The sequence below is a fragment of the Macrotis lagotis genome, chromosome X (assembly GCF_037893015.1).
Source record: "Macrotis lagotis isolate mMagLag1 chromosome X, bilby.v1.9.chrom.fasta, whole genome shotgun sequence".
Classification (NCBI taxonomy): domain Eukaryota; kingdom Metazoa; phylum Chordata; class Mammalia; order Peramelemorphia; family Peramelidae; genus Macrotis; species Macrotis lagotis.
This window is the reverse complement of record NC_133666.1, coordinates 245,514,183-245,537,817: the sequence shown is the minus strand read 5'-3', so window position 1 is coordinate 245,537,817 and position 23,635 is coordinate 245,514,183. Positions and strand designations below refer to the sequence as shown.

The 23,635-nt window shown below is 37.2% G+C and overlaps 1 protein-coding gene across 1 annotated transcript in view; it reads right to left on the bottom strand.

The window, feature by feature from the left end:
• Window positions 1-23,635, bottom strand: part of ANKDD1B (ankyrin repeat and death domain containing 1B) — an 83,693-nt gene that overhangs the window by 54,737 nt on the left and 5,321 nt on the right. Inside the window, exons 2-3 of the mRNA XM_074208747.1 lie at window positions 9,327-9,430; window positions 4,711-4,809 (exon numbers count right to left, since the gene is read on the bottom strand). Coding sequence (XP_074064848.1) covers window positions 4,711-4,809; window positions 9,327-9,430 — 203 coding nt within the window. The remainder of the gene's footprint in view (window positions 1-4,710; window positions 4,810-9,326; window positions 9,431-23,635) is intronic.

The following is a 23,635-nucleotide window of genomic DNA, read 5'->3' as shown; positions in this document are numbered from 1 at the left end:
ATACAGCCTCAGACACTTAATAATTACCTAGCTGTGTGACCTTGGGCAAGCCACTTAACCCCATTGCCTAGCAAAAACCGGAAAAAAAAATTCTCTACAGCCATACCTGTAAAAGTCAAACCTGATCTGGTTTTCTTTTTCCCCTATCTTTTTCCTCTCTTCCTCCCTCCCTCAAATATTCTTGGTTGAATATCCATCTTGAGCTTATCGTGTATATGGTATAAATATTACTCTGATCCTAATTTCTGGTAAATGACTTTTGTTTTCACCAAATATGTTTATACCCAATTAACTTATATGATCAAGTTTATTGAACCCTGAATTGTAAAGTTAAATTATTTGATTCTCCCATATCACTGTTTCATTGCTTTACTTTTCTAATTTTTAAACTAGATCCATATAGTTTTGTTAATGACTTTTTTAGCAAAATTTAAGCTGTACTATCAATTATCATCAATTCCTATCTTTTTAAAAAATTATTTCCCTTGAATTTCTAGACCTTTTGTTTCTCCAAATTAATTTGATAAAGAATTACCTTTATAGTGTGATGATGATAGCACTAAATCTGAAAATTTAAGTGCAGCTTCAGATTTTTTCAAAGAGTCAAATTTGAGTCAAGTTTCCTGCACTTTTAAGGGTAAGTGGCATAGCAAGGTGGCACAGTGACAGAGCAGTGGGCTGGGAATGTAGAAGATTCATCTTCTTGAGTTCAAATCTTGGTTCAGACACTGAGCCACCCTAGATAATCACTTAACCCTGTTTGCCTTAGTTTCTCATCTGAAAAATGAGCTGGAGAAGGAAATGACAAATCACAATTATTTTTGCAAAGAAAACCAAAATAGGGTCTTGAAGAGTCAAACATAACTAAAACAACTTGACAACAAAATCTAATGCCTTTAAATAACAGATAATTTGAAGTGAAAAAATGTCTCTTTACAAGTTTATTATGAGGAAAATTCTTTAACAATTCAAGGTATACTTTTTTTTTTTTGGTTCTTTGCCCTACCGTTAAGTAGAAGATAAATGGAGCAGCTAGGTGGAATTACCTAGCTGTTTGACCTCGGGCAGGTCACTTTAATCCCATTGCCTTGCAAAAACCTTAAAAAAAAAAAGAGGAGATATATATTTGTAAAAGAGGGGGGGAGGTCATTCTCCTCTCCTCAAATAATCCCTAAACTCAAATCCACCAACAGTCAAAAGTTTCATAGAAATAAAGGAAACAAAGGCCAGGAAAAATAGATTATAGTCAAGGATTAAATTGCAAGCAGTTTGACTTTCTATGACCAAGGTCAAACTTTAGTCATAATTTGAGATCAATGAATAGATTGTAGAAACTTCAGAAGAAACTCTTTTTTTTTGTTTTTGTTTTTTTAGGTTTTTGCAAGGCAAATGGGGTTAAGTGGCTTGCCCAAGGCCACACAGCTAGGTAATTATTAAGTGTCTGAGGTCAGATTTGAACTCAGATACTCCTGATTCCAGGGCCGGTGCTTTATCCACTATGCCACCTAGCCACCCCTAGAAGAAACTCTTTATCAAGCTTCATATGGTTTGTCAAGATACAAAATCCCTGAATCTGAAGAAAATGAGTTATTAATTATTAATATTTGATACTATTTTACTATATTATATAAAATAATAACTGATATTTATATAGAACTATGTGTTAGTCATTCTGCAAAGTGTTTTACAATTATTATCTCATTTGATCCTCACAACAACCCTAGGAAGTAGGTACCATATTACAGATGAGGAAACTGAGGCAAAGAGAAATAGAGTTACTTGTCCAGGATCATACAATTAGTTAAGTGTTTGAGGCCAAATTTAAATCCAAGTCTTTCTGATTCCAGGCCTAGCATTCTATCCACTATAGACTTTCAGAGAAAATTAATTATTGTTGTAAAAAATAAAGGAAACCTGTCCTACCAAATAGCTTCATCTATTGGTTCACTGTGACCTCCAGATTCAAGTTTGAAACTTTCAATCTCTATCTTTCCTTGGTATACATTAAGAATTTTATGCACTTAAAGATATTCTGAGATGTTCATATTGATATCATTGGAGAAAAAGAGTACACATGATAAAGGAATATTCAATGGAGTCATATAACTTGATGTTACCCATCTGCATCAAGGAATTACTAACATATTTTGATTTGATTGCTTTTTTTAAGGAGAAATTACACATTGTTGGATATATTATAGTATATATATATGTATTTTACATGGTATATACAATATACATATGCATATGTATATATTAAAAACATGGCTAATGAGACTAGAAATATAGGCTGGAGTCATATTGTAAATGACCTTGTATATCAAACAAGAGTCTGAATTTTATCCTAGAAATGACAGGAGGCCCCTAGAATTTCTTGTGTAAAACAGTGACTTGGTCAATTTGCTTTTCATAGAAAACTGATTTCAGATAGGAGAGACTGGAAACAGAGATGTTTGTAAACAGAAGACTGTTGTAACAGGAGTCTTGGCGAGAGGTGAGAGGGGCCTGGGCCAAGGTACAGTTTTGTGAAGAGATAAAAAAGAACTGAAGTGAGTGAGAGGTTAAATGTAGGCTATTACAGAGCCTAAGTCACATAGGACTTAATACTCATATAATTAATTGGCAGAATAGATTATTAATGATGGTAAAACCTACCTATATATTTCACTTAAGTTCTTCATAATCTCTTGCTCCTAGGAGTAATTAGATTAATGATAAAGTACCAAAATTGCTCATCTTTTCTTGCCAGGGAAATGAGACATATATATGTATATACATATACATGTACATATATATATATACACACATATATATATATAGTTTTATTTTGCATTTCCTTTTTTGCTTATTTTGTGCATATTTTTAAATTTATTAGTATTTTATTTTTCCCAGTTACATGTAAAAAAATTTTAACACTTTTTTATATCTTTGAGTCCCAGACTTTTCCCCTTCTTCCCTCCCCACTCTCCCTCATTGAGAAGGTATGCAATATATTTTCTCTTTTTAGTATATGATATAGTAATACTTGTTAGGGATATGCTACATTTATAAGAAAAGACAAATACATATTTTGTTTGTTTGGGGTATTTTGTTTTTGTATTTGTTTTTGCAAGACAATGGGGTTAAGTGACTTGCCCAAGGTCATAGATCTAGGTTAATTATGAAAGTGTCTGAGGCTGCATTTGAACTCAGGTCCTCCTGACTCCAGGGCCAGTGCTCTATCCACTGCCCCACCTAGTTGCCCCCAAATAAATATTTTGAAAAAGTTCCAAAGAGAAAATAAGCCAAGAAAAGTTTTCTCTATTATTGATAGAATATAATTGGCTACTCAGTGTGCTATAAACCAGTACTGAATTTAAATAACAGGGTCAATTTCTACATCTTCCTATAAAACATATAGATATTAAGACTTGGATTAACAGTTGCAGCATTTTCCAAACACCAAAAAGGGAAAGCAGGCTATTCTCATTGAAAGTCATTAGCAAAGCCTCATGGGAATAGAGTAATGAAAAGTGAGGTAAACAACAAATGTTTCCTGGCACCTTAGAGTCTGCTCCTTAGTTAACATGAACCTTCAATGCACTTATTCACCTCCATATAAATGGAGGGTATGGCCAATATTCAAATACCAAAAAAGTTTATTTCTTCAATATTATTTCAATTGTATTTCTTTGTCAGAAATGTTACAAATAATAAGGCAAAAAAGAATAAAACAGAAGGAAAAAATAAGTCAGGAGTAAAACTAAGAGAAATCTTCAAGACTGGTTCAAGGACTGGTCCAAGGACTGGTCCATTTTATAATTGGTGAACAAAGTGACCTACTTGGAACAATGAAATTGGCCATAATTTCATACTGCTTTTCTCTGCAAGTCGGTGTTAGTTCCCACATCCTTACTATTTTGGTGGAGGGCCATGTTATAGTATTGTCAGAAAATCATAAATGTGAAGCTGAGGACTCATGCCCTTATTTAAATTTACATGTCTTCATTTACCTCTCTTGCTTACTTTCAATGTCACTTTGGGCAAACCACTCTGAACATCAATTTGTTCCTCTGTAAAATGAAGATTGTATTATCATAAAGGTTTCTTCTAGTTCAGTCCCTTGAATTTATCAGCATTATATGGGATAGCTTTGCAGCTTCCATCTCATAAGAATAGTTCCTTAAATCTGGTACTGAGCAGTAATAAGAAGGAGAAACAGGGTCAGTGGGCAGGAAGAATTGTGAGTGGGTCAGTTTGTGTTATGTAAGCAGGCATGTCTGTTGTTTATTAGCTCAGGTGATTAGAACATTTTTATCTCAAGAGCAAAGTCATGGATTCAATTCCTCTGTGAATTAGTTTGCTTCAGCCTGCTCTGTAGTCATAAACTGTACTATTTGCTCTCTTGCAAATGCATGCTATTGGTCCCAAGGGTCACTTGTGGAATTCATCACCATCACTGAACAACACTTGAAAGCATTGCTTCTGTCTCTGATGGGTTAAGAATATAATTTCTACATATAAAGGAGAGCCTTAATTAATATCCATATATCTGTTGCAAATAAACCTCAAAGAAAAGACTTGATTATTTGATAGGGGGAAAAGATTCTCTCTCTCTCTCTCTCTCTCTCTCTCTCTCTCTCTTTCTCTCTTTCTCTTTCTCTCTTTCTTCTTCAAGTATACTTTAATGGAAGAGGCTCAAGCAATTCTATTAGCTGAAGATGAACTTACCTTATCAGCAATGTCCACCCTGGCCTTATGATTGAGAAGGAAATCTACTGCTGATAAATGGTTTCCACCCACGGCAAAATGCAGGGCTGTTCGCTTCATCTAAGTAAACACAGTTTGTAGGAAATGCTTTTTGGAGGTTTGTTATGATAGGGAATAAAAACATGCATTTTTTAAAAGACAAAGCTGGAAATGAAAAATGTAGTTATCTCATCAAAACAATGTTTGCTCTTTTTAAAAAAACATTTTTACTTTTGGAGAGGTCACTTTTGCTCTGAGTTCTTAATTTTAAAAATATTCAGCTCAATTTCCCCCTTTTTCTTTAAAAAATATTTATTATCTGAAATGGCTCTCTGGAGGTGACAAAGGGAAGGGGTACTGGGAGAAATTGTGGTAATGTGAAAAACAAAAGATATCAATAAAAATTATTTTAAAAATCATTCAGATCTACTCTTTTGAATTGCCTTGAAAATACTATGAATTATTTTCAGCATAATTCAAAATGCATTAGGTTTCACATAGCATTGGAAAGCTTTACAGCACACTGGGATGTATGCCAGAAACATAAGGAATATAAAACTTAATAGGAAAAACTGAAACTCAATGTGGAACCAGTAATTCTTGTAATACAACAAGAATGTTAGCTTGGAACAGATGCCATTTCTTTTAGCACAAAATCCTTGATGGAGGTTAAGAATTTTCCTACAAGAAAAAAATGGAAATGTATGAAATCTTCTGGGCAGTCCTTTTTAACCATTCTCTCTTCAGTTTGTTTTACTAAAAAGTTTATTTTTTTATTTTATTTTATTTTTTAGGTTTTTGCAAGGCAAATGGGGTTAAGTGGCTTGCCCAAGGCCACACAGCTGGGTAATTATTAAGTGTCTGAGACTGGATTTGAACCCAGGTACTCCTGACTCCAGGGCTGGTGCTTTATCCACTGCACCACCTAGCCACCCCAAGTTTATTTTTTTTTAATATTTTTTTTCCTCAGAACATGTATTGTGCTGGTTACTTAGGTGGGAAGTTGTAATGGTGAGAAGTCAACACTAAAATACACAGTCTAAGGATGGCATCACTGTTATCCAATGATTGATAAATGTAAAAATAGTTAAGCTATCCCCACAGATTAGACTTTTATTTAAAAAAAATCAAACTTATAATAAATACCAAAATAAAATAGGAATTTCCATATAGAGAATAATAGAACAAGAGAATTGTACATGAAATCTTAAGTTCATAAATCTTAAATCTTATGTGCAGTTTGCTTTGCTACACATATATATATATATACATATATATATATAAAAGTCTATCTATATCTAACAAGTAACTTTTTTAGATTTTTTTAAAATTTTATTTTCAATTATATACAGAGAGTTTTCAACATTCATTTTCTTGTAAGATTTTGAGTTGTGTATTTTTTTCTTTCCTCCCTTCTCTTCCCCCTCTCCATGTCAGCAAGTAATCTGATATAGGTTGTACATGTACCATCATATTAAATATATTTTTATATTAGTTATAACATGTAACTTTCAAAGCTTTCTTACTTATCTGATTCTTTCTGGCCTTTCTTCCCAAGCAAACACCCTACATCCTTGCCCAAGTGCTTCTTTTCTTTTTCCCCCTAACCTATACTTAATTTGCCCTTTCCCTTCTACCCCCTACCAATTGCATGGGGGGGGGGGGGTGCTGTTAAAACAAAGTTTTTGTAACAAATATTTTAGTCTACTTTTTATAAAGCCACCACCTACCTGCCTCTGAAGGCACCTACCTTTTAACTTTAATACCCCATAGGAAACCACTTAAATGCTGTATGGCAGTGGTAAATAGAAAATAAAGCCTTAGAGTCAGAAAGATCTGGGCTTAATTCTGCCTCTGTTACATGCCAGCTGTTTGACCCTTTTCTCCTTCCCTGTGCCAGAAGTTCTCTAAGACTTTAGCTATAGGGCAGCTGGTGATCTGTATTGACAAAGGAGATTTTCCACCTGGGAACTCCTTAAAAGTTCAAACCAGGGAGGGGAAGAAGGAAGGAAGGAAGGTAGGAAGGAAGGAAGGATGGAAGGCAGGTAGGAAGGAAGGAAGGAAGGAAGGAAGGAAGGAAGGAAGGAAGGAAGGAAGGAAGGAAGGAAGGAAAAGAAAAACCTCCAGAGAGAGTTAGACTTGGAGTCAGGAAGACCTTGGTGAAGCCCTGCCTCTGGTATACACTGGCAGTGTGGGCTCAGTCAAGTCTCTTCATCTTTCTTGTGACCCCCTGCAACTCACTAAGATTTCAAATGAGTTTTACAAGTTGCTGATCTGCAACTTAGAAAGAGTTTTCTTTGCTAGGAATTCTCCCATGCTGATAAAAAACACAAATCCTATTCCTCCCTGGCCAACAAAACAATGAACTTTCTAGAGAAAGGTTATTTATTTTTAGAGGAGTTGCCAGCATCAAACAACAATCAACAAGAGGGAAATTAGAGGAAAGTAGCAGATGTAGGGGAGGTTTATACTCATAGGTAAGATGCAGAAGGCAATTGTAAATATAGGTGTGGAATTTCAGGAATGGAATTTCAGGTGTGGAATTAACCTTATTCCAGGATTGTAGAGAGAATGGGTCTAACTCAGTCACAACACTCAATTAGTAGTTTTGGATTTTATGATGCTGACACATATACACACACACACACAGACCAATACACATTTCTTGAAATGCAAGCACAGACTATCTTAGCTAAGTAAATGACCCTAACCATCTCCTTCCTCTCCCCTGCCCCTGCCCCACTTTCAGAAACATTGTTAGGGGGATCCAGAGATTTCCATAAAGGTTGCAGGAAATCCAAGGAAACAGGAAACCCATGATTCTAGCAATGGATCCATTTAGCCATCCTCTGCTGGCCCTTCATCTCCCTGAAACCTGACCCCGGAAAGATAGGAGCGGAAATTGAAGGTTTCTGGCCAGGCAGGAAGGTTTACAACAACCCAACAACAATGCAATTAAAGTCATTTTTTTTCTAAAGATTTTAACTGTGGAGCAACCTAGCTTCAAATGATATTCTGTGGAAGGAAATCAACTAAAATCAAATAGCCAAGGATGTTCTGACTTTTCCAGAATTTGAGAAGCCCAAGTGATAAGCAGACTGCATTCCAAGTCCCTAATCTCACCTGTTGATTTATTTACTATATACTCACAATGTATTAAGTTTGACAAAGAAGATTAAAAAGCAAGCAAACACCCTACATCCTTGCCCAAAGATAAGATAAAATCATATACCCAGGAGGTGGTGCCCTCTGATTTCACCTTTCAAACCAAGCCAACCAACAAACTTTATTAATAGAATAAAAGTAACTGGCATTTATAAAGCTCTTAGAAAAATAAAAAAAATGAAGGGTTTATTTATGCTTAGATGGCAAGTAAGCGTCAGAGCAGAGATTCAAATTCAGAACTCTTGATTTTAAGACCAGTTCCCTCTCTACTACCCACAGTGTATCTTACCTAATCTTTCCCTTTGCTCAAGGGAATACAAAGAAAGTTACAACATGGACCCAACTAGGAGTTGCTCTCTAATATGTAAAGGGGCGTCAATAAAAAACAAACCCATGGTACAAGGAGCTGGAGATCAGGACACAGAAGAGAAGTTTGAAGGAGAGATTCCTTTCTCCTAGGGGGTGAGGGGTGTCATGAGGGGCTTCATGGAGGATATGGTACCCTAGTTGGGCTTCCCAGGAAAGGGTGGGATTCCAGTAGATGGAAGTGAGATGGTGGGGTAATCCATATCAAAGTTGATATAAGCATAAGCATGAAAGTGTTTGGGACAGGAGTGGAAGAGAACAAGCATAAAACATAATATGGCTGGGCTGTAAAAGTAGAGTAAATGAGACAAGATGACTGAACCCAGGTGGTGGAGGACCCTGAATATTTATACTTGATTTGGTACATAATCAGGAACTATTGAGCATTCTTGAGTGCTTAGAGTAACAGATTAAGAGCACTATTCAAGCACTATAGGAGTACTATTCACTAATCAATATATGTGAAGCATGTATTGGGGAGAGGATATTCAAAAGGTAAGAATACTAATTATAAGACTATGACCATTATTCAAGATGATCTGGATAAAGGCATATTCTCATCCACCTTTAGAGCTAGAATTGATAGGGAACTGGGCACTGACTTGATGTGGAAGAGGAGGGAGTGTAGACAGCATAAGGCAATAAAAAGACTGATAAAGTAAAAACACAGGGCATCTGGTTTCAAATCTCTCAACTCTCATCCTCACAGCCCAGTGTGATGCCTAAATCATTCAGCCTCCCTGATTTTGATTTCCTCAGCAGTGAAATGAAGGGGGTTGGACTAGGTGGGGGGATCCTTTTTACCTTTGTATCTAAGAGTTTCAGAGTCAAAGATGGTTGAGGTTACCGAACTGAGTATTTGGGAAGTGTGCAGAAAGAGGGAAATTAGAGGAAAGGAGTAGATGTAGGGGAGGTGTTTTAGTGTTTATACTCATAGGTAGATGAAGGAGGAAATTGTAAATATAGGTGTGGAATTTCAGGGTATTAACCTTATTCCAGGATTGTAGAGAGAATGGGTCTCAGTCACCACACAATTATTTTCTACCATAGGGATGGTCTATACTCACACTGTTCATGACATTTATGTTAATCTTCTCTTCTATCAGCTGTTCCATGATATCCAAATTGTTTCTTTTAGCAGCATGGTGAAAGCTTCTCTCTTTTGGCAGTACTGGAGGAGTAAGTAGGTGAGAATGAGAAATGGGAATTGAGAGAACTTTTTTTTAAAAAGTCATAATCCAATTTAAACAGACATTTATTTTTTTCTTCTTTTTTCCTTTTTTCTTTTCTTTTAATTTATTATTACTATTATTATAATAATTTTGTTATAAGAGTAAACATAACCCCCCCCCCAAGAAGATGAGAAACCTCAAGAATAGTGAGAGAGAGGAAAAAAAATGTACTTCAGTTTGTGTTCAGATTCCAATGGCTCTGTCTATGGGGTGAGGTTATTTCTTTATCATAAGTCCGCCAGAGAAGTTGCTTCAATATTTTCCCCACAGTTGCTATTACTAGCTGTGACTCCACTCTATTTCTTCCCATTCTCATTTATTCTATTCTCTCTCTCCTTTCATCCTGGCCCTGTCCAAAAGTGTGTTGTATCTGAGTATCCTCTCCCTCGATCTTCCCTCTCTTCTATCGCCTATTACCTCCTTCCCTCCCCCCATTCCCCCTTATCCCATCCCTTTCTTCTCATTTTTCTCTAGGGTAAGATAGATTTACTCACCCTATTAAGTGTGTATGTTATTTCCTCTCTGAGCCATTTCTGATGAGAATGAAGGCTCACTCATTCCTCCTTGCCTTCCCCCTTTCCACTCCATGGAAAAAGCTTTTTCTTCACTCATGTGAAATTTCTTAGCTTCTTCTTCATCTCCTTTCCCTTCCTTCCAGTACTTTCCTTTATCACCCATTGACTCCATCTTTTTACTATATTATACTATTATATTCCGCTTCTTCCTGTGTCCTGTCTATATATGCTCCTTCTAACAGATCTTATAAATGAGAAAGTTCATATGAGTTAAATAGACATTTATGAAGCATGAATTATATGCAAAGCACTGTGATAGGAGTTGAGGATAATGGAAAGAACTATGATTTTGCCAGCTTGGAGACTCCCCATATAGGTAATCTCTTCACTTATACAGATCACAATTCAACCATGATTTAGTAGATATGTCTTAAACAGAGATGATATGACTTTCCTAAAACCTCCTAGCTAAGAAGGGTCAGAAGTGATATTTGAGCCCAGATCTTTCTAACCCCAGACTTAACACTCTAACCAAACTACTCACTAGGAATGTAAAGACTAAAAGAGAATTAGTTTCCACTCTCAAGCAATTTTACTGAATGCAAACATAACTAGGTATACTCCTGCCTTCTTTCCATTTCCTTTCTTTCCATTCTTTCCTTTCTTCCTCCTTTCTTTCCTTTTTCTTTCTTTCTCTTCCTTCTTCTCCCTTCCTTTTCATTGCCTTTCTCTTCCTTCCTTCTTTCCCTTCCTTTCCATTCCTTGCTTCCTTCTTTTTCCTTCCTCCCCTTCTTTCTTTCCTTTCCTTCCTCTTTTTTCTTACTTCCTTTCATCTCTCCCTTCTTCCTTCCTTTCTTTTCCCTTTCTGTTCTTTTTTCTTTTCTCTCTTTCTTCCTCTCTTGCTTTCTTGCCTTCCTGCCTTCCTTCCTCCTTTTTTTCCCCTGCCTTCACCATTTCACAGCATTATGCAAAAAAGTTGAACTAATTAGACCACATAGAAGATGGCAATGCATTCTCCATCTTGAAACAACAGGTGAGAGTTGCTTATTTTAATAAAGGGAAGCAATGGGAAAAAAGGAGGGAGATTGTTGTAAGTACTTTGGTCGGGCTAAGAGGGGAGAAACTCAGCTTCACATAAGAGAAAGGAACCACCTGCAAAAAAATGCTTTCAGACTTGGACCACAGGAAGACTTGTTTTAAAAACACCATATTGCATAAATGCAAGCAACATCTGTGATTGATAATAATGTTTTATTGCTTTATTTGTGTCAGTGACACATACAGCCATCCTCTGTCCAAGGACTTAAGATAGCATTGGTCACTGAACACCTTGACTTCTGTTTACCACTACTGTGGGAAAAAACTTCTAGATTAATCTGCTTTTCTAGGTGACACTAAAACTATTTCTTCATATGACTGAGGTAATGAAGTTTTCAAATTGGACTTGAGAGTCAGGAAGACCTGGGTTTTAATTCTGTCTCAAATACTTTACTAGTTATTTTGTCATGCTCAAGTCACTTAACCTAAGCCTCAGTTTCCTGAAATATAAAAAAGGAGGGGGAATCACTTAGGTTCCCACCTCACAAAAATATTTTGAAGTTCAAATGAGATAAGATATATAAAATGCTTTGCAAATCTTGAAGTACTCTATAAATATCTATTATTATGAAAAGGAAGGAAGATATAGGACATTGTTTGCTGAGTTCAGAATCAAGACCTATGGGTTTGATTCCTGATTCTGATACTACCTGTGTGACCTTTGGGAAGTCATTTGATCTTTCTCTGGACCTCAAGTTTCCTCTTTGTTAAAAGAGGAGATGAGAACAAATTACTTCTAAAGTTTCTTCCAAAGTAAACATCCAATAATCTGTAAACTTTCAGCTAATTTGACCCAGATATCAGCTCAGATATACCCATCTTCATTGGATATTTAGAGTAAGGGATGGCTTAGCAGAGGTTACCATTCCCAACATGATCTCTCTCAGGAAATCATTCCTTGGATGCATTCTCCAAAAATCAGAATCAATTTTGATGACATTACTTTCTTTGATTCTGCCATCCTTTGTGTTTTCAGATTTCTTTTATTTCCACCTGCAAGGACTTTCATAGATGCTCTTGGAATGGCCAAGTTGCCTTTCTTAGAATTCATAAACCATGAAACCCTGTGGCCTCAGGAATAAGTTTCTATGTTTTTCTGGAGTAAGAAATCTTGCTTTATTCCTACCATAATCCAATCAGTAATGTAAAGATTGTTGTTGTTGTCATTATTGTTGTTGTTGTTGAGTTGTGTCCTATTCTTCATGATCCTTTTCTTGGCAAAGATAATGAAGAGGTTTGACATTTTCTTCTCCAGTTCATTTTACTGATGAGGAAATTGAGGCAAATAAGGTTAAGTGATTTGTTCAGAATTATATAGCTAATGAGTGTCTGAGGCCAGAATTGAACTCAGGAAGATGAGTCTTCCTGACACTAGGCCCAGCACTCTTCCAGTGCCCCACCTTAGAGGTTCACATTCTAAGTGCCACTGGCTCCAGTGAACCAGGGGTTATTAAACTAAGATCTATGAACTCAAAATATATATGCATATATATAGATGCAGTGATAACTATATTTCAGTATGTTTCCTTTCTAATCTTAAGCATTTTACTTGATGAATTTTAAAAACCATCATTCTGAGAGTGGTCACAGTACCATAATACTAAAAAAAGTTATGAATTTCTTCATTAAATTAATATAGTGTTTTTGGTATTTTGTTCTATGATTGACAGAAAGTGAAAGTGAAATGCTAGATTCAATGGACCAATTCCAATCCATACCTGTATTTGTATAGCCCCTGAGCCACCTTTCTTAGTTCATGGAACAATCAAAAACAGGTAGCAGGTCACAGTGGTATGACCCTTGAATTAAGAGAACATGCATCTAAAAGCAAGTAGTACCTTTCAGCAAAGGCCAGAGAATCAATTGAAAGATACCTAAGATCAGAGACTGTGATTTCTCTATGTTCTCAAAGTTCATCTATGAAAGTCCTTTAGGGGATAAAAGAAATCTGAAAACACCAATAATGACAGAATCAAAGAAAACAATACCTTCAAAATTGACTATATTTTTTAGAGAAAAGTGAATCCATGGAATGATTTCCCAAGAGAGATCATGTTGGGAATGGTAACCCCTAAGTAAATCCTTACTCAAATAGCCATTGAAGATGAATTTATCATCCTAGCTGAGAACAATGGTAGGAACTTAATATTGACTCATGAGTTAAATTTTTTTCCTGAAGAGTAGGATGATGAGTGTCTGTGTGTGTGTGTGTGTGTGTGTGTGTGTGTGTCTCTGTGTGTTTGTGTGTGTGTGTGTGTGTGTGTGTGTCCTGCACACTTTTATTTAGTTCCATCCCTCATTCTTTTTCTACCATGACCGCAATGAAAAAAATAAGAGACTCATGAGGGGTTTGGTGGACTAAAGGGAAATGTGTATCATGGATTTGCAAGAAGAATGACCTTGATGCATCATCATCAACATCTATTTTGAGTTATTTTCTCAATAGTGATGATACATTGTCATCCACTTACCCATTCATTGATTCAACAAGTATTTATTACACAATGATTGTGAGCTGTGTTCTATACAGATTTTATCTCATCTCAACCTCAAAATAAAACTTGTAGTAGGAACTCTTCAGTGATTTTTAGTGACCCTATTTGGGGTTTTCTTGGCAAAGACACTAGAGAAGTTTGCCATTTCTTTCTCCAGCTCATTTTACAGATGAGGAAATTGAGACAAATTGAGCTAAGTGACTTGTCCAGGATCACACAGCTAGCAAGTGTCTGAGGTCTAGAAGTGTCTTCCTAGGTCCAGGACCAGCATTCTATTCACTATTTAGCTGCCCCTCTTGTAGTAGGTGCTTTTTAGGATCCCCAGTTTACAGTTAGGGAAAATGATGCAAACAGATTTTTGTTGTTTTTATATGACCTACCCAGGCTAGTGTGTGTCTGAGGTCAAATATGAACTTGGGTCTTTCTGACTAATTGCACAGATAAATAAAAAGAAAATACACACAATATAAATGCAAGTTCATTGTGAGGAAAGAGAGAAAGCACTAACAATGAAAGGAAATGGGAAAGACCTCTTCTAGGAGAAACACTTGATCTGAGCCTTAAAGGGAGCTCAGGAAACAAAGAAACCTGTCTCAAGGTGATCATACCACTTATCACCTAGGGTTAGGGATCAGATCTATGATTTTACTAATAGATGGGGAAACTCCTGCTAATGTTTCAGTGTATAGTATCAGAGCACTATCTTATGAATTAAGAGATTAACTTCCCCAGAGTCTCAGAGTCAGTATTTGTCAGAGGGGACTTGAACCTAGGGCTTTCTGGTTATGATGCAATCTTTCTAATCACTGAGTCACGCTTCTTCTCCATCTGAAGGTTTTACCATGGGCACCAAGCCCATGACCTTGATTGGCTTTACTGGTGTCATACTCTGACCCAACTGAGATAAGTGACTCTGAAAATTTCACAATGTCACATGAAATGCGTCAGTTGCCTCCCCAGCCAGATTCTTTTATTTATGCTTTACCTAGGACAATTCCACTGCACATGTACTCTCCTTGAGATCAGAAGGTTCTACAGGACTTCTAAGTGATTAAAGTGTTCTTATGTCTGCACAAAATAAACCAAGTTTCTGAAGTCACTATTCCTTTTGACTGTTTTCATCCCTCAAGGTCAAAGCCAATTGTGTGATTTAGCTAACTTTCTGTGCTCTATGCAAACAGTTCTCATTCAGGAAGCTGGACATGGAACATTTAGAAATGTGAAACAGGTGATAAAACAGCCTGTCCAAAATGATCCCCTCAGCCAGCTCTAACCCCAAACTGTTAACCCCTTTACTTGCCTCCTTCCCAAGTCAGTGACTAACTGCAATTTGCCTGCCTTCCTTCCTTCCTTCCTTCCTTCCTTCCTTCCTTCCTTCCTTCCTTCCTTCCTTCCTTCCTTCCTTCCTTGTCTCTTCCCATCTCCCATAAAATCTTGGAACTAATGAATAGAAATATTGGGATGAAGTAAAAGTTCCCATTATCTATATGCCTGATCTTTTATTGCTTTTAAAAGGATGTTTCTAACTAAGAAAATATTGAAGGAGGAAGCACCAGAAGCTAAATCTATTGTGATCTATTATGTTAGCCCTGTTCTCCAATTTCAGTCCTTCCCCATAGCCCTCATGCATGGGAGAGTTTTTTGCTATTTATCTCAAGGCCAATCATCTAGTTGATATAGAGCATGTTCTAAAATATTAAGCTTTTCAAAATTCTGAAGGTAGCACAAGGAAAGTGCTATGTGAAGAGATGACAACAGGGAAAACCTGACCTGCAGAGACCACTTTCTAAGGCCCTGATTATCTTATGAGAATCTAGTGTTGGTTTAGTTTTGTTTTTCCTCCTCCCTGACAAACCTGTGATTTCATTGGTATAGAGAACTTTTTGTTACTATTGTTCAGTCCTTTCATTTAAGTCTGACTCTATGACCCCATTTTGGGGCTTCTTGGCAAAGATACTGGTTTGCCATTTCCTCCTCCAGGTCATTTTACAGATGAGGAAACTGAGTCAAACAGGATGAAGTGACTTGACTAGGTCACATAGATAGGAAGTGTTTGAGGCCAAATTTGAATTCAAGATGAGTCTTCCTGATTCCAGGCCTGGCACTCTATCCAATGTACCACTACCAATGGAGAAATTCTTCCTACTAAGAGTGATCAGCAATTCTACTAACTTAAAAAAATTCACTGAGGAGATTCTACTATTAAATAATAGGCTTATACTCAAAGAAGGTATGGAAAGTCATGATCATGTCTCCAGTAAAGGATATGTGTTTTCTTCAAATATTTCAAGATTTTTTCATATATCTTATTTAATTTAAACTTGTTATCTTTAAAATAGACTGGAACAGGTATGGTGTTCCTATTTGACTGTGAGAGAAATCTTTATTACTCAATAAATATTGACTAAACACCAATGAAACCATAACTGTGAGGGATGTTGTTGGTCATATAAAAGAAGTCATCCCCCCCCACACACACATCACTTGTTCTCATCTATTTAGCGAGACAAAACAATATACATGAACCAATTAGAGAATTCCAAAAAAGACTAGATAGCAGAAAATGTGCAAATAAGAAAGGTTCTGAGTCCTAAAGAATGACCTAAGATTTATAGAAATTGCCTGGGATTAAATGACTAGTAAATGTCTGAGATAATATCTGAACCCATTTTTTTCTCCCTCCCACCCCTGCCTTTTATTCTACCATTATAGTACTTCCAAGATTTATGAAATAGAGCATTCACAGTGTACACACATGACATGAATTATCTGATCCATTGCTCTAAGAATGCTCCTTTAGGGAGACCATCTATCTAAGCCAGCAGGCAGCATGATATACCTTCCATTTCCTTTTCTCTATCTTCTTAATACCACTCCATTTTTCAGTTGAAACTGTTCTCTTCAAAGTTGCTAATGACTTCTCTTTTTTTAATAGAAAGTTTTATTGATACTTTTTTTTTGTTTCTTATATTGTCAAAGGTATCTCAAGTACCATTCCTTCTCCTGCTCTCCTTCCCAGAGAGCAATCACCTATGATAAATAGTATATTTTCAGAGAGGAAAAAAAGTCAGCAAACTATTCAACATTTTGATGAAGTCTAAAAACATATGCAGTTTGTAGCACCTGTGGACCTCTCATCTCCACAAAATGGTAGGCTGGGAATGTAATCTTAATTTCTTTTCATTTGAGTTCTGCCTTGATATTTATAATATTTACTTTTGACTTTGATTTGTGGAATAGTTCTTTCTATTTGCATTGTTATCATTACCATGAGTATTGTTTTCTATATTTACCTTACTCTGCAACAGTTCACACTGATCTTACTATACTTTTCTGTATTAATCATATAGATCACTTTTTACCACACAGTAATATTCCATTACATTCTTATACCACAATTTATTTAGCAATTCCTCAGCTGATGGGCAATTTGTTTAGTAATTCCCCAACTTTGTTTCCAGTTCTTAACTATCACTAAAAAAGGTACTATAAATATTTTGGAGTAAATGGAGACTTTCCTCCCACCCTTGTGGATGGTTTCCTTGGGGTATTAGTGTACCCAGCCTTCTATATTCTCTCAACATTGACTGTTGCCTTTTCTTGTCATTTTGCCACTTAGCAGGATGTGACACTGATCTCTTTTCTCTGTCCTTATCCTTTTTGCTATCTGTATCATTGGACTTTAACCCTAACCTTATGGATATTCTCTTCTCTATTCATTTTCAGCACACTACTCTTTTTTGTTCTCCTCCTACCTGACTGGCCATATCTTAGTTTCTTTTGATAGGTCACCACTCTCTTCCTGCTTTCCAATTGCAGTTGTAATCCAAAATTGTGTTCTGTATCTTCCCTTAATAAGTCTGTATCTATTTTACAAGAGATTTTTCTTTTTGGTTTATTGAATAGATTGAAAGAATAAAAATAAATGTGGCTCAGATAATCCGATCTTATTTCTCTATACATCCTCAGTGATCTCATAAATAATAAATAAACCTCCCATAGGTTTATTTATCATCTCTCTGCAGATGACTCCTGTGTCTATTTATCCAGACTCAGTCTTTTTCCTCAGCATTAGTCCACATCTTCTATAGCCCCCTCCCACTGGGTATCTCTACTTTGATGTCCACTTATTGCTTCATTTTTTTTTAAGTTTTTGCAAGGCAAATGGAGTTAAGTGACTTGCCCAAGGCCACACAGCTAGGAAATTATTAAGTGTCTGAGGCCAGATTTGAACTCAGATACTCCTGACTCCAGGGCTGGTATTCTATCCACTGTGCCCCCTAGTCACCCCTCCACTTGTTACTTCAACTCAACATATCCAAAGCAGAACTCATCTTCCCTGAAGCTTGGTCTTTCTCCAAACTTCCCTATTTTTTTATTGAGAACACCATTATTCCACTGTAGCAGATCCACCACACCCATCTATCCCCTTGGAACTTATACCAATATTGATATTTTCTTCCTACCCTGGGGGTCTACACAAAAATTGAAGCATAGACAAATAGGATTCTGGTTACTTATAACTCAGTGCTATTGGATTACTAAAACTAGAAAAAGCTTATGATGCTGGATACCACATCTACTAAGAAGAATGAGGTAGCATCTGGTGGTTCTTGGATTTAGCTATCCAGTCAGCAAGATGTAATTTCAGCAAAGGTTGGAGAAGTAGACCCTTATCTACCCTGGAATAATGGGAGAGATTTTTGAGGAAGGAAAGATGGTTTTCCACCTGTGTAGAATCTTGGTGTATCAACTTGGCTTTCCCTTGCCTCTCCTGTGTATTTCTTCCTTTTTCATTAACTTTTGGAATCCTGAATGATGATGAAAAGCCTTAGAGTGCTAGAAAGAAGTAGCAGAGTTTATCAAAGCAATGGGAAACAACACAGAGGAGAGGTGCAGGCAGAAAGAGGTCCTTGGAAAACTAGGCTGTCAATGAAAATTTTAACATTTATTCTTGGAATAGCTTAAGTATTCAAGTAACCTTCCAAATGATTGAAGAAGTAATAATGATGGGGCAGAGCCAAGATGGCCACAGGAAAAGAGCCTCTCACCATAATATTTCAAAAATCATAAAATTATGACTCTAACTAAATTTTCAAGAGACAGAATTCAGAGGGATCCAATGAGGCAATTCTCCAGACCAAGGTAACCTGGAAAAGAATGGAAAGGCTCTGCTCCACGGGTTTAGAGGGGCAACCTGCCAGAGTGAAGGAACTTCAGCCTCCTGAAGGCGGCCTCAGAGCACCTGGGAGTACAGCAGCAGGGGCAGTTTCCTGACCTATACCCTGGGGAGCACCGGGCACAACTTGGAAGATCAGCAGGAACACCTGTGAGTGTGTGAAGCCCAGCCCTCAGGGCACTCAGTGAGCAGAGGTGGCCGTGGCAGCCCAGATCCAGGAAAAGGAAGCAGGTGGAACCGATAAGCAGGAGCACCCAGGCAACTGAGCCTTGAGTGCCCAGCCTATTAAAGGTAGGAGAGTGGAGAGAGACTTCCCAGGTCTGTCCTCTGTACCTGGAACAGGAGTCTGGGACTCTGACCACATTCGGATCCTGATCACAGTCTAGGACCCCCATAGAACAGCAGCCCCCCACCCTGTTGGGAGCCAGGGTCTCTAAGCTGTTTGACACAGTCACAGCAAGAAGACTCAAGACAGTCACACAGCCTGATGGAACAACATTTCCTTCTTCAATATATATATAGGGATTTCATGCATACCAATATTTATAGGTTTATTATTGATTACAATATTTACTCACCCTAATACTGGAATGACTATAAAGGAAGGATTTCAGAAAAATTCCTTGAATAAAACAGATTGTAAACTCTGTCCAAATTTAACAGGTCTGCCTCTCCCTGAGGCATACAAAAGGCTTCAACATTATGAAATCTCTGGAAAACCCAGCACTGGGAATTCCAAGGAGATGCCAGAATATATACAGGGAAAAGAGATACAAGATGGGCCAGATAGAATTCCAGGGAAATTAATAGTTTTTCCCCCCTTACCATACACAGGAATATATGAAAAAGATGGTGAGAAAATAGTTAGTACAGGTGACCAATATGTGAACTCCAGCAGCCTTAGTTTCATGGGAAAGAATAAAGAAGTCACAGAAACTGTGGTTTCTACAAACAAGGCCAGAAAGAAAAATTGGTTTATTGTAAGAGTTAACGGATGGGTGGACAAACATGAAGACCCTCACTACAGACTGTTAAGGAGGTGTATCAAAAAAACATTACCTGGGGCGGCTAGGTGGTGTAGTGGATAAAGCACCGGCCTTGGAGTCAGGAGTACCTGGGTTCAAATCTGGTCTCAGACACTTAATAATTACCTAGCTGTGTGGCCTTGGGCAAGCCATTTAACCCCATTTGCCTTGCAAAAAAAACAAACTAAAAAAAACATTACCTACACAAAAATATAAAATCTTTCCATTAAAAGAATTGCTTAATTAATAACCCTAAACGAATTAACAATTATACAATATAGAAATAAATATGGTAACAGGCAGGTTAAGGTCATCATGGTCTGAGTAGGGATAAGAAATTAGTTAACTATATGATTATTATTTAAACTTGTAATCACATGATTAAAACTTTTAACCATATGAACTATATGATTGTTGATAAAAATTGTATACTTTTGTAACCAAGGAAATGATTTTTAGTTTGCTTGTTTCATATGATTCTAAGACTATAAAAATAAATCTAAGCAGCTGACAGTCAACCTGCTCCTGCCTATACCCACTTGTTGACTCAACTCATTTCGCCAACTCTATCCCTCCTGTCAGGTTCCATGGACCCCACGGAGGCTGGACCCTGACACCCCCCTCCCTCAGCCCCGTGGCAGAGGGATACACTTGTGGTCATTCATAGACCAGGAGGGAAGACAGAGTTTCACTCACTGAGATCCTTGTGGGGGGAGTGTCCCAATAATACTCAAAAGCTCAGGAAGCACCCCCAAACCAGGCACAGGCTGGGAAAATGAGTAAACAGAAAAAAAGAGGAACACTGTTGAGAAATATATTGTGTATGATCCCAAGATGGATCAAAATACTCAATCTGAAGATGAGGAAGTATAAGCTTCTGCATCTAAAGACTCTAAGAAAAACGGAAATTGGGCTCAGGCTATGACAGAGCTCAAAAAAGATTTTGACAATCAAGTAAGGGAGATAGAAGAAAAGTTGGGAAAAGAAATGAGAGAGATGCAGGAAAAACATGAAAAAGAAGTCAGCAGCTTAGTCAAGGAGATCCAAAAAATTCTGAAGAAAATAACATGTTAAAAACCAGCATAAGTCAAATGGATAAAACAGTTCAAAAAGTTATTGAGGGGAAGAATGCTTTAAAAAGCAGAATTGGCCTCATGGAAAAAGAGATAAGAAAGCTCTCTGAGGAAGACAAATCCTTCAGATCTAGAATGGAGCTAAAGGAAGCTGTTGACTTTGCAAGAAGTCAAGATACAGTACTTCAACACCAAAGGAATGAAAAATTAGAAGAAAATCTGAAGCATTTAATTGAAAAAACAACTGATCTGGAAAAGAGATTAAGGAAAGATAATTAAAAAATTACTGGGATACCTGAAAGTCATGATCAGGAAAAGAGCCTTGACCTATTTTTTTTAAAGAATTCCTACAGGAAAATTGCCCAGATATCCTAGAAGCAGAGGGCAAAATAGAAATTGAGAGAATCCACCCATCTCCCCCCAGAAAGAGATCCCCCAAAAAAACAACCCCCAGGAATATTATAGCCAAGTTCCAGAACTCCCAAGTCTAAGAGAAAATATTACAAGCAGCCAGAAGGACACAATTAAAATATTGTGGAGCTGAAGTCAGGATCACGCAGGACTTAGCAGCAACTACATTAAGGGCTTGAAGGGCTTGGAGTATAATATTCCAGAAGGCAAAAGAGCTCAGAATGCAACTGAGAATCGACTACCCAGCAAAAATGAACGTCCTCTTCCAGGGGAAAAGATGGACTTTCAATGAACCAGGGGAATTTCAGTTGTTCCTGTTGAAACAATCAGAGCTGAACAGAAAGTTTGATCTTCAAATACAGGACTCAGGTGAAGCATAGAGAGTGGAGGAGAAGGGTAAAATATGAGGGACTTAATGATGATGAACTGCATGTATTCCTGCATAGAAAAATGATACTAATAATAATACTCATATGAAACTTCTCATTTAATAGAGCAGGTAGAAAGAGCTTTTATAGATGAAGCACAGGAGAAAGCTGAATTTGAAGATATATTATAAAAATGGAGTCAATGGCTAAAAGGGAAATGTAATGGAGTAAAAGAAAGGAGAGGTGGAATAGGCTGAGATAGTTCATATAATGAGATTTTTTTTAATTATTGCAATTTGCTATTGCAATGATATGGAAGGGGGAAGGCAAGGGGGAATGAGGGAACCTTTGCTCTCATCAGAGGTGGCTAGGAGAGGAAACAACACATATACTCAATGGGGTATAGCATCTAGAGTAAAAAGGAAAGAAGGGGGACAGGGGGAAGGGGGGGATGCGAGTGATGAAGGAGAGGGTGGACTGTGGGGGAGAGTGGTCAGATATAACACATTTTCTTTTTTACTTCTTGCAAGGGGCTGGGATTGGATGACCTGTCCAGGACTACAGGGCCAGGTGGTTGCTGGGCCTAAGGGATGATATGTGGGCTCAGGGTCTCTTGGCCCCAGGGCCAGTGATCAGTCTGCTGCAACACTCAGCTACCCTATAGCACAGTTAAGAAGAGGGACAAAGTGAAAAGAGAGAGAGAAAATATAGTATATGGTAGTGGGTAAGTATGAATGGAGGGAGTTGCAATCAGCAATGGCAATAGTGGAAAAATATGGAAGTAGCTTTTGTGATGGACTTATCATAAAGAATGTGATCTACCCATGACAGAACTGGTGGTGTTGGAACACAGACTGAAGCACAATTTTTTTAATTTTAATTTTTTTTCTCTTTCCCTTACTTTATTGCTCATGAGGGTCTATATTTTTTTGGGGGAGGGGGTATTATGTTTATTCTTAAATAAGAATATTTTAGTAATGTATAAAAATATCATTTGTACAAAAATTACATATATATATAAAATGAAGTAATAATGATCCTTTTGAAGCACACATGATACCACATGATGTCCATTTACACGTAGAAATAAATGATCCATTCCTTTTTTTATTCATGTTTATATATTGGGTATCTCTCTTTTTTTCCCTTCTTCTGGAGGAAACCTAGAGTTTTTACTCTAGTAAAATTTACAACTTTTCTTGGGAGAATATGAAGTAAGGAGGAAGAGCAAGTGAATGTGTGAATTAGAAAACCTACTTCTCTAACTGAGAAATCAGGCAAAACTCAAGAGCAATGAATAAAAGGAATGACAGGGATTGGCAGAGGTTGCCAGTCCCTATGGTTTTGGTGGAGCAATGTCTTCTTTCCCATCGTCCTGGACTAATAGTCATATCCATTTACTATGTTAAGAGTCACTTTCAACTCTTCACTCTATTTCACACCCATATCAGATTAGGTCTTATTGAGTCTACCTCCATTAAACCTCTTACATCAGAGCCCTTCTCTCTATTCACTTGGCTAACCAATGCAGTTCAGACTCTTATACCTAGACTACATCATTGTAATGTTTCTAGTAAGTTTCCATGATTGCAGTCTATAACCTCTTGAATTCATCCTATGCACAACTGCTAAAATAATCTAAAAGCACAGTCTATATCACTCCCCTTTCAAGAATCTTCAGTGGCTCCTGAGTGTTTTTAAAGAATATTTTTAATGGAAGTGAGATGGAGCCAAGATGGTGGAGAAAAGACAAACTTGCCTGAATTCTCCCCCAATCCCCTCCAAAATAACTTTAAATAATGCCTCAAAACAAATTCTAGAGAGGCAGAACCTTCAAAAGGACAGTGAAACAATTTTCCAACCTCAGACAACATAAAAGGTTAGCAGGAAAAGTCTGTTGCTCTAGGTTGACAAGGAAGCATAGTCCTGCACAAACCAGTCCCTAGCAAATTAGCCATGGGGACAACTGAAGCAGTGGCA